Genomic DNA, 12,058 nt, shown 5'->3' on the forward strand with positions numbered 1-12,058 from the left:
GGCGGCTTATATCTATGATTGAAAGAAAAAATGTTGTAACTTTGATATGCTATTGTCGCTGTTGTCTGCTAATTTGTCTTTAAGTATTTCTTAACACCATAGATTACATGTTAATCATTGAGACAGAGGAGTCTATTGTACAATTCAAGTCAGTATCCAACACTGAGCCATTGCTTATTTAATTTGTCTGCCGTTAGCATGTGGATGACAAAGAATAACACTATGCAATTTATGTGTTAACCCTTTAATCTCTCTGCAAATATAGAAAACATTGGAGGGACGGGGCCATGTGAGATCAAGGTCAGCATTGAAGACACGTTTCAAGCTGATATTTACCCTTCACTGGAAAACCTGTGGCAGAGAAAGCTGAGCATCAGTTCCTCCTTTGTGCTGCTGCGTGATGAAGTACGGTAGGTAAGTCATAGATCCAGTTTAAAAAAGGATTTGATTATATTAATTGCACGCTACTTTAATCAAAAGTCATCACAGGTTACATAATGCATGTTATTGTAACATTAAAACATATATTGTTGACTGTTTATGGTTATCAATGAATGTGACAAATGTTAATTGAACTCATGTGCAAATCGATTAACTATGTTTCACAGTTATGCATAACATAAAACCAAACTCATATGTGTACATCAAAACCTCAGTAATGTAAAACTTGCTCTTAATCATTCATTGTTTAAACAAAAATATAAAGTACAATAACTTGAGAAGATCATATAGGTATGATGTAAAATTCCTGCAATTTTAAGAAAAAAATGACTTTTCCTGCCACTATTTCAATAGCACCAGTCTCAAATAGTCGGCCAAGTTATTGATTTAAGATTTAAAAAAGTGTTGCAATTAATTGTTTTTTTAATAGACTTTCAGGCTAATTTTGCACAAACTACTCTGTAGCATGTCACATCATGAAGGAAATCATTGTTTTGTTCTTTTTCAAATGTACTCTTCTACAGTGATGATGGGGTAAAGTCCTCTTCAGGCTTGGTTGAATCTGGCTTAATCCTAATAACATTCTGGTTTCCTTAAACCAGTGTTTAAATTGCCAAAGAAATACATTACAATACATGTTTACCTTAGGTTTATTATGGAGAAGGTAAAAAGACTTCTGAAATAACTTTTAAACCATCAGTAGATTATTTCTAGGTGTAGCTGCAATTTTCTCATTTTGGATTCTGTTTAAAGATTTGTTTACAGTTCAATTGATGTGGTAAGGAAAGGTCTTTTATATATTAAGGCACAGTATTAAACATGCTGATATTGCTCTCATATAGCCTATTGTCAACCTGATGTATACATCTGAGCCAATACTATTGTAGGCCCAAGACTGGAAAAAAGCAACAAAACACTTTAAAAGTACGATAATCCCACAAACAAGTAACAGAGCTATTAGGATTAATTGGTGTCAGTAAAAACAATAAATCAAATTTTAGTTATAAAGATTGATAAAAACATCTTGGCATCAATAAAACAGTCAGAAAACAGTTCAGAGTGTCAGCACAAGGTGGCAGGAGCGAGCTGCTTATAAGTAACCCTCGTCACTTGTAACCCTCCACAGGAAGTGAACACATGAGTGTGCAAGATATTGATTGGTTTTCTAATAATCTTCATCTACTGAAATCCATTTACCAGTAATGTGATAGTATCCATTGTGATGTGGTGATAGCCGGTCAGTTTAACATATTAAACTGCATGTTAGGTCTCCTTACTGCTCCAGACCTTTAGGTGGGGTAGGTCATTTTGGAGAAACCAGCTCGAGTGCGCTAGAATTTGAAATTACACAGCCGGAAAAAATCTGCCACTTCCTTACAGAGCCCCTCCTCCAACACACACGAACATGACCAATCAGGGCACGAGATAAGTTTGTGCACAGATGGAAGGCTGACAGGCAGGTAGGCCACCCAGTTATTTTAGCCGGGCCGGCTAAAATGATTGGTCGTGCTTTTTACAGCGCTACGGCTTCCAGAGATGACATTTTTTAATGGATTTTTTGTCAAAGCACTTAAGATATTCATTGCTATCGGGATGTTAACAGCATTCCATGGAATATAACAAAAAGTGTATCTCGAGCCGGTTCCTCAAACTTACCTACCCCACCTTTAATGTACAAAGTTCACCTAATTGAAATAAATGAGGACTCTGTTCGTTCATTTGATTGCACTTTTTTTTATTCTACAGTTACTTTAAAGACAAAGGGGACTACATCAGAGGAGAACCCAAAGATCTTAGGTGGCCGTCTGCGAGTTTCACTCCTCCTCTAGCCCTTTCTGTGATGAAGAATGATAAGAGAGTAAACAAAGAGAGATTAGTGACGGAGGACAAACAAGACTCAACATCAAGTCTTACTGAAGGTAACTTGGCTAAAGATAGTGGTGACAAGTAAGTGGTACTGACAGTGATGTATTTCAACACGATTTCAACAATATTTAGAATGTTAAGAAAATGTGCCTTCAAAATAGATCGACAACAAAGTCGGTGAGTATACAAACACCGCCAAACCATTAGCATGTTCCACACAGCGTAAGGGCCTTTTACACTATCAAACTATCACTTTATATATGGTATGGTCAAATCACCAAAACAAACGTAACATTTGCGGAAAATATATATATTTTTTAAAAGAATAACCGTTTCGATCCTTTTGTAGTTGTAGTTAGCATTAATGTCATGGTGCCTTTTGTGTAACAACATTGACATGAACACTAACCCAATAAATTGCACTCATTTAAACTAATAAAATAAAATATACTTAAAACATAAAATTAAATTGATATTACCGTACATATATAACATTAAATACTGATTTTGTTTAAAATAAAACAAGGCTTGAATGGATTACATAGAAATGGTAACCAGGGTGAAAAATACTGTGTATATTTTAATGAAGTGAAGAGAAGCTTCTTACCTTGGAGCCTACATCGCGGCTCTTGACACGCAGCTTGTTGACCTGAGACTCAGCAATGTCAGCTCTCTCCTCAGCCTCATCCATCTCGTGCTGCAGTTTACGGAACTTGCCCAGATGAGTATTGGCCACCTCTTCCTACAAGATTCAACGAAACACAGGGCCCATTATTACTACCAGAGGCATTCAACCTGGGGAAATGTAACTTAAGGCCATAACCAGTCTCTTTGTGTAGTTAATTCAACATTGGTTTTTAGTTTCCATATTGGTCCGAGTCAAGTCACAATTAAGACTGATATATTTCATGACCTTAACATAAACATATTCAATGAACTCTCTCTATCTTCTATGATGCCTTCAAAAGTTTGTTTGAATCCCCAATTTACATTTTGCCAAGGTAAGTCAATTTGAATCATTAATGACACGTAGTGTAGATCGTGATCACATAGCACAGATTAGAGAAAGCTTTTCCCACACTTACAGCCTCCTCTGAAGCTCTCTTGTAGGCTTTGACTTTCAGTTGCAGTTTGTCAACCAGATCCTGCAGACGCGCCATATTTTTGCGGTCTTCCTCAGTCTATGTGAAACAATGGAATAAGAAAGAAAAGTTGATTACTATTCTCTTTCTAAAGCATCTTGTTTTTTACAACAACATTATGAAAAAGAAGGTGATTATTAGTGGAGAATGTTCAGAATACTTTATATACATTTTGAAGCAATGAAAGTACACACACATTTTCTTTTTGTATAGGTCATGGTAATATGCACATAAAAAAAAAATCACCTGGTATGTGAGCTCTTTGATGCGTCTCTCATATTTACGGACCCCCTTCACTGCGTCAGTGCTCTTCTTCTGCTCAGACTCCACCTCACCCTCCAGCTCCCTCACCTGAAAACATCAGGAACTTATTTATTTGGAATTCCATTGGCTGCACAAGCAGCAAAGCCACACTAATCCATTTTTTTCAACATTGAATCTCAGTTTTAATTCCATGGCATCGTAACATCATAAAGCCCTGATAAACCCACTGTAAACAGTCTTCCCAAAATCAAACAGAAGATTAGCATTAGAAGTTAGCAAGTACCTGATGGAGGAATTTGATAATTGTTGTTTAAAACATTATACTGTAGGTTTACAAATATGCATTTAATGTTTGTCCTACAAAGGTATTTGTGAAAGTATTTGTATACTGGCAAATTTCTCTTACCCTGGCCTCGAGCTTCTGCAGCTGCTTCTTGCCTCCCTTCATAGCGATCTGTTCAGCTTCATCCAGACGGTGCTGCAGGTCTTTGATGGTTTGCTCCATGTTCTTCTTCATGCGCTCCAGGTGAGAGCTGGTGTCCTGCTCTTTCTTCAGCTCCTCTGCCATCATGGCAGCATCAGTGATGGCTTTCTTAGCCTTTTCCTCAGCATTTCTGCACTCCTGCACTGCTTCCTCCACTTCAGTCTGAAGCTGGGATGCGTCAACCTCAAGTTTTTTCTTCTGGTTTATCAGGCCAGTGTTCTACAGTTTTTTGAGGATGTGAGATGTTACAACATATTTGTAAAGTAAAGCTTTTATGTTTTTTTCTACAACAAAAAAGTCAACTAACCGAGGATGTTGCAATAAATAATTAGGACTCACCTGTGAGTGCAGTAGCTGCACACGTTCACTAACATCCAGCAGCTCTTGCTCAGCAAGTTTGCGTCCTCTTTCAGTTTGCTCCAGAGCAGACCTGAGTTCCTCAAGTTCAGCCTGAAGCAGGTTGTTGCGTCTCTCAATAATGGTATTGTTCTCCTTAAGATCTTCATTGGATCGAAGAGAGTCATCAAGCTGGATTTGGGCGTCCTTAACGGGATGATATCAACCAGATCAATGTTCAGTAAATAGTTCAATTGAATGGAAAACATCTGAAGAAAGTGAGCCTTTCCTAGTTTACCTTCAGATGTGCATGGACAGATTTAAGCTGTTTCTGAGCCTCAGCAGCCTGCCTGTTTGCCTGGCTCAGCTGGATCTCCATCTCATTCAGGTCTCCCTCCATCTTCTTCTTCAAACGGAGAGCCTCGTTCCTGCTGCGACACTCAGCTTCAAGAGAGCTCTGCAGGGTGTCAATGGTCCTCTGCAGGTTCCTCTTGCACTGCTCCATCTCCTCGTCTTTCTCAGCTAGTTTGCGTTCAATTTCAGCTTTAATTTGATTGAACTCGAGCTGGGCTCTTAGAATCTTCCCCTCTTCATGCTCCAGAGAGGCCTTACAGACAGAATATTACAGAGTTATAGATACATTACAGTAGAGGGTTTTACTTTAAATGTTTCATTATGAGGGCCAGTACCTCCGCTTCCTCGAGAGCAGACTGGATCTCCATTTTCTCCTGTTCCAGTTGTTTCCTTAATTTCTCCAGTTCATGCATGTTCTTTCCGCTCTCGCCAAGTTGCTCAGTGAGGTCAGAAATTTCCTCTGTGGAATGTCAAGCAGTGTGATTAAAGTGGCTTTCCAAAAAAAGTTTTTGAAATGTTTACGTCCACGTTAACTTCGTCAAAAGTCTTGGCAGTCGATCTTACCCTGTAAGTTCTTATTCTCCCTCTTCATGGTTTCCAGATGATCCACAGACTCCTCATAGGAGTTCTTCAGTTTGAAGAGTTCAGTGCTCAAAGACCTGGCCTCTTTCTGAGAGCTCTCCAGCTCACACTGAGACTCTTCATACTTTTGCTTCCATTCAGACAGGACCTACAGATACATGTATCCTGTCTGAATGGAAGCAAAAGTATGAAGAGTCTCAGTGTGAGCTGGAGAGCTCTCAGAAAGAGGCCAGGTCTTTGAGCACTNTTTTCAACAGTTTGAAACTAATCTCAAGTTAGATAAAAAAAAAAATGGGTTTGATTCCATTCATGTTTGTCTTTTTTATTGCACTTTTGGCTGTTTGTTCCTTTGTTGTGAGCTTCAGATTGGGTTGTCTTATAGTAAGCCTAAGTTTATTACTTTTGTAGCAACACTATTTTTATATAATGGCAAAGAAAGGGTATTCAGAGTCTTTTCTTTTTTTTCCTGTGTGTCGGGAGTGATGGGCAGCGACTGCAAAGGTTCTCAGAGGAGGGGGGTCTTCAGTACAGGTGGCAATATTGTCACCGCGGCGGCTGCGCTCATCTCTGGAAACGCAGACCATGTATAGACGGCTGGGGGGGGGTGTTTCTTGCAGAAAACATCTTGTGTAGAGGGAGTGGTACATGAGCTAGCCTTACCAGCATTTGCAATGTGCCCAAAACATTTTTATTGGTCTTAAGATTAGTTCAACATTTATTTCGTGGTGTGAGTTCTGGACCATGACGTCATGGGACGTGTCAACGTTTAAACTGTGAGTGGAATATCTTGGATATGTTTTATCAAATGTTGCTATATGTTAAGGAGTTTTCAGTAAGTTGTGACACAATGCACTGCAACATATTTGGATTTAATTTATTTTGGTCTAATTTATTTTTATTTATCTATTAATATATGTTTAAGTATGGTTTTGGAAGTGCGTCCAACATATTTTTTGATCTTGTTTATGGTTAAAAATATTATTTGTTTTAAAGTTCAATAAATGGTTCAATGGAATAATCGTCAAATTATTGTTGATATCAATTATTGACCCAAATAATCGTGATAATGATTTTGCCATAATCGGCACAGCTCTCTACTTCCTGGCATTCGGAAAACGAAGAATGGAACAGGCGAGGAAAGTGTGCGTTCGTATGAGAGCCCGCCTTACATTTTCCGCCACAGATTTTGGGGGAAATTGGTCCGGTGGCGCAAAGCATTGTGGGGATTTTAAGACCGCGGAGTCTCCACATGTGCAGCCTCGAAATGTCTCGATACGAAGTACGCCGGGCTCGGTAGAATTCCAAGTATGCTGGAAATTGGCCTTCGGCGGCACTCGATGACGTAGTATGCTTGAAATAGTGGCTCTGGAGCAGCTTTATTCGACATTGAGAAATGCCCCCTCTCTCTTTTCCTCCGTACCCACATCTCTAAAAAAAATGGGGGGTGCTAACAAGCAGATCCAGAATTTTCGCTCCTATCACGTCATTGGTGAAATCCGGCCGACGTGACACATCCCGACCTATCGTCTCCGTATACAGTCGCAGCTGTGTGTCTGTGTATTCAGCAGGATGTCTGCTGGAGGCTTAAAGTAAAGTTCTTATATATAATACATAATGCCACTGTTCTAGTGGTAAACACCTAAGAAATAACATGTCAAGCTTTGTGCTGTATCAGAAACAATGCGCGGCGTGTTTTGGGAGAAATATGCTGTGTGTTTACATTAGCAAGCATGCTAACACTCAGAGCTAACCATGGAGCTAACGCTGTAGGCTACTGGAGAGAATATGTGTAACGTAATGTCGTTGTGGTAAACCTGCGAGAGAGAAAGGTTTGAGCTCCATACTGTTTCAGAAATAAAGCTTGAAGTGGTTAGGAGCACAACATGGCATTTAATCACCGCAGCGTTTAGCTGAGATCTCCCGGTAGAAATCTCTCTCAAGCAGGGGAAAGCTGTGTGACGCTACAAAGGGGCGTGGCTAGCAGCAGACGTTCAATTTAAAGCAACAGGGCTGCAAAAGAGGGGTATGAGCAGTATGAGGCATGGCTACAATGGGTGATCTGTTTGGTATTTTAAGCAACAAACTTCACAGGCATGTTTTGTATAGGTAAGGCCCTACAATACATGTTTCCAATATAGCCTAATAGATCCACTTTAAGTTACATTGCTGTCGCAGCAGTACAGCTGTTGGTTGGCAGTGGAACAGACTATTTCTCTCTAAGCGGAAGGAATATGATCATTTTCAACCAATATTATGTTTTTGGTTTATTATTATGTAGGTAGCCGAGTCGGGGATCCTGATCAGCAAGTCTATCTTCATTTTTTATTAATGACCGCCTCGCTGAGCATGATCCATTACTTATCTATCAGGGTGAGACTCACTCCTCTGAACTCCTCTCTGCCGTGCCTTTGGGCCCTCAGAGCTGGCAGTACAGATGCAGGAATGCCCCACACCCCGTGCCCAATGCTCTTTCTTCATTCCCTCCTCATAAATAATGCTGCATCTCTGAAGCTCTTCACATTCTCAGTTAAAGGCTCACACAGGGAACCGTTCTCTCCTCCAGCCTCACCTCCTGCTGGGAATAAACAGTAAAATGTGCTCGGCACAGCACGCCTTTAAAAAGGTGAACCACAAGGAATGGGGTTTCAATTATTTCGGTTTCACTAGACAATAGGGAACGTCAAAATGTAAAAAGGTCTTTAAAATGTATCTACGTTTGAAAAGAGCATGCCTGTCTTGCTGTGAGAGGCCCACAGTGGAACAGCCTTTTTTAGCTGAGGGTCACAATGTTGTGGATCATGTCAGTGAGTTTGCTGGTTGTTGCAGTGGTATGGGTAGAAGAGGACCCACAGTTTGTGGATATGTTCAGTTGGGTGACTGTTTACTGGGCATTCAGCAAACGACAGGTTTCGAGGAACAGAAAGGCTTTCATTTGAAAAAGCAGAGGTGCCTTCAATGTATTTATTGTAGTTCGGAACAATGTATACAACCTTCCTATTGTTTTAATACTAATATTACATTACTGAGTAGAGAAAACTAGTAGCAGGGTATTTTTAAGAAATAAACCAAAATGAAACCTGTGTCAGTACAGAGAGAGAAACCAAAACAATTATTTTCTCCAGAGCGACTTCAAAATCCTTTCAGTACTAAAACCTTTTCTTTAAAAAAAAAGGACATAAGGCCCGGACACACCAAGCTGACACCAAAGAACTGGCACAGACGGACCCCGACTGTTGCGTCGCCTCGCGTCTCGGCCATGTGTCGCACTGGAACACACCGCAAAGACTTTAGCCGAAGGCCAAGAAGCACATACGAATTGTGCATGCATGAGTGGCAATAACTCTCCTTACCAGCAGGCGGCGGTAGTGTGTATTCATCTTTCAAAAGAGGCAACAACCGGAAGACAGACTGCGTGATACACCGAGAGAAGAAGAACAGACTGCGTGATATAAACAAACAACAAATAGCGTGTGCGTTCATTTTCCACTCATACAGCGAGAAGCTCTATGGGGCTTTACCGAACCTGTGTCGAGGAGCATGGGAGTTAGATTAATCTTCAGATTTGCCTCTCTTAATCATTTGTTTGGGTCCCTCACTTCCGTTTCGCTTCTCATGCACTGATTCGCTAGCTGAACAGCCAATCAGAGTGATTTCTTTTGCCGAGAGCCTTTGGCCGACTGCCCACCGATTCAACCCCATCGGCGGGTTTTCGGCCGAAAAGGTGTTGGCACAGCTGAAAAGACACGACGGTGCGGGACACACCAATCTGAGTAGGGCGTGTCGACGCTCATCGTCGGCCTGACGCCCATCGACGGCCAACATCGGCTTGGTGTGTCCGGGCCTATAACTACGATTGTAACTGACAGCTGAAAAATCTGACATGCAGAATTTTTATGCGCAGGATTTATGTCCACAGGGGAATATTCTAAATGTTCTCTAAATAAAAGAAAATGTGATATAATTCTGAATACATTCTGAATCTCATCTTTATCACTATTTCATTTGCATATACTTTCAACTTTCAAGGCATCTTAACTTCAAGTAACATCCCATCAAAACACACTTTATTTATATCACAGTTTTATACTAAATTGTATGTAATTCTTTCTGTTAAAGCGATACAAATGTATTATATTCAAAGAAAGGTAAACTGTGCTCAGCAATACAGAAAGATATAGATAAAACGTTTTGTTTTCGTCCCCATAGCTGAAAATCTACCAGCATCTGGGTCTGTCCTAACTTAGATGAATAGAGTATTTGAAGGAGTACTGTAAAGTGTGTGTGTGTGAGGATGTTTGTTGGATAGTCAAGAAATCAACAGTCAAGTCTCACACCTGCACTCTTACGGTCTCATTTATCATCGTGCTGCAGACAGCACAAGGGTCTCTCACACACAAACACACTCCTCTGAATTCACCCACAGCATCACTCACATCTAAGGTCTGTGTGACTTGACCTTGGGAGGCAGGCAGCACTTTGCTTTCATCCAGCCCGGAGGTTTAAACAACACCGCACAGTGCAGAGCGGCCGCCAGAACATATACAGCAGCTATTTCATGATATCAACCGAAATATTAACAGTAATCAGGAAGGAAAAAAAAGGGTTTGAAAAAACAATCTGACCATATCCACTGTGTTTCATCAATCAGAGGTTAGTCCCTGAACACAGAGAAGAGTCCTGGAGTTCCAGATGTGAATGGTGGCAGGAGACGGCACTCATTGGTGAGAGGGGAATGTTTATACAAAAGAAACAGAGATTGTTCTCATCAGTTTCTCATCTATGGAGTATAAATGCCACTTAATCATTTTCTTTTAATGTTTATTTTATTAACTTTTCTTTTTAATGACTGATTTTAAATGCCATTTTCTTAATGTCTTTCATTTTTTGTAAAGCACTTTGAATTGCCTTGTGTTGAAAAGTGCTATATCAATAAACTTGCCATGCCTTAAAAATCTAAAACATGGGAGAAAAACAATTGGTATCTTAGGTATTCACAAAGCAACCGATCTGCATCTTGTTACTGAAAGAGGGCGTGAAGAGACTGGCAAACTGTAAAAAGTGTAGCGTCTTATCCATGAAAAAATTAAATCATGTCAAATATTGCTACAAATAAAAAATAAAAAGGAGACATTTAATAGCACCCACATGACCATGCGTGGCTTTAGCATTTTACATGACAATATTCTTCTACATTCAACCTTAAATATTTGATAAGTATACACCTATGGCTATAGCCTGCCTCTAACACTCAATTCTATTTTTTGTAATGCCAGCGCAGGGCTAACAAAGGCCCCGCCTGTATGATGCAGCTCTACCAAAATGACCACAGTTGAATCTGCATCTCTGTAAAAACATCACCTTAAACATCCTTTCAGCTTGGTGTACCTTAAAAAACAAACTGGCAAATAAGTGTATGTTCCTAACAGGTTGAATTGTAAAAAACTTCAGTGTTGATACTGACTATGATGGTGATCACAGTGTACACAATAGAGAACCGCAGTGACGCGTCGTAAAACCCGGAAGTAAACTTCTTCCGGTTCCTTCGCGAAAAACCAATGCAAATTCTCTATAGGATTTTGGAAAATAGCTCGAAATAAGGTCTGTGGTTGACACACATTTAAGAGAGGGATCACGTTTTGTTCAGCCGGATAATCTCCACATGTCAACCCTACTTTTATAATTTTTGAATCATAAATCTAGTCGCCAAAAGCGAAATGCTAACGTTATACTATAAACGAACTACAAGCCAGTACAGCAGCAGGGTCGCACGACTACAACGTCACGCCAACTTAAGATCGTTTCAACTGACTTGCACTGAAACTGCACTTTGAACACTTTAAATATATTAACATTTTAAACTGTATACCCCGGTTATCTAGGCCCATTTTGTTTAATGTATACCACGTTTATCTAGGCCCTTTTTGTTTTATGTATACATGTCACACTGTGGAAAACGATATTTCTGGATGTATAACACATGTAGAATTTTTGACAATAAAGCTGAATTTGACTTTCGCGTGCTTGCATATTTTAACAAAGCTTTTCATTTTAGCCACACTGAATTTAACTAGAAGTCATGACTGTGTCAATTACCAGTCTGATATCGTTTTACAAAGATGACAAGAAGAGTGTAGATAGAGGAGAGAACCACTACAAGTCAGGACACGTTACAGTGCAGCCTAGATGAAGGTGTGCTTACCGGTGTTGTCAGGGCTAGCATGAGGGACAAGGTTTATAGTGTCGGTGAGTAGTGATAGCAAGAGTACCGTTAACCTAGAGTTAATTTATTCACATTCATTCCCATCAATAAATCAATTGTATGTGTCACATGAAATCTTTATTAGGCAAGGCAAGGCAAGTTTATTTATATAGCACTTTTCAACACAAGGCAATTCAAAGTGCTTTACATAAATGAAAGACATTCAGAAAATGGCATTTAAAATCAGTCATTAAAAAGAAAAGCTAATAAAATAAACATTAAAAGAAAAAATACATGGATAAAAGTTACAGTGCAGTCTAAGATATGAATAGTTCAATTAAAAGCAGCGACAAAAAGAAAAGTCTTCAGCCTGGATTTAAAAGTAGTAAG

General features: G+C 39.7%; 1 protein-coding gene across 1 annotated transcript in view; it reads right to left on the minus strand.

Moving 5' to 3' along the window:
* Positions 1-2,187: 2,187 nt before the first annotated feature.
* Positions 2,188-12,058, minus strand: part of LOC104942661 (myosin-6-like) — a 19,762-nt gene continuing 9,891 nt past the window's right edge. Inside the window, 9 exon segments of the mRNA XM_010767912.1 lie at positions 2,188-2,276; positions 2,915-3,049; positions 3,393-3,488; positions 3,696-3,800; positions 4,120-4,416; positions 4,537-4,740; positions 4,832-5,140; positions 5,223-5,347; positions 5,452-5,617. Of these exon segments, the coding sequence (XP_010766214.1) occupies positions 2,256-2,276; positions 2,915-3,049; positions 3,393-3,488; positions 3,696-3,800; positions 4,120-4,416; positions 4,537-4,740; positions 4,832-5,140; positions 5,223-5,347; positions 5,452-5,617 (1,458 nt within the window). The 3' untranslated portion in view covers positions 2,188-2,255.

The sequence above is a fragment of the Notothenia coriiceps genome, unplaced genomic scaffold, assembly GCF_000735185.1.
Source record: "Notothenia coriiceps isolate Sejong01 unplaced genomic scaffold, NC01 NC01_scaffold00004877, whole genome shotgun sequence".
Lineage (NCBI taxonomy): Eukaryota > Metazoa > Chordata > Actinopteri > Perciformes > Nototheniidae > Notothenia > Notothenia coriiceps.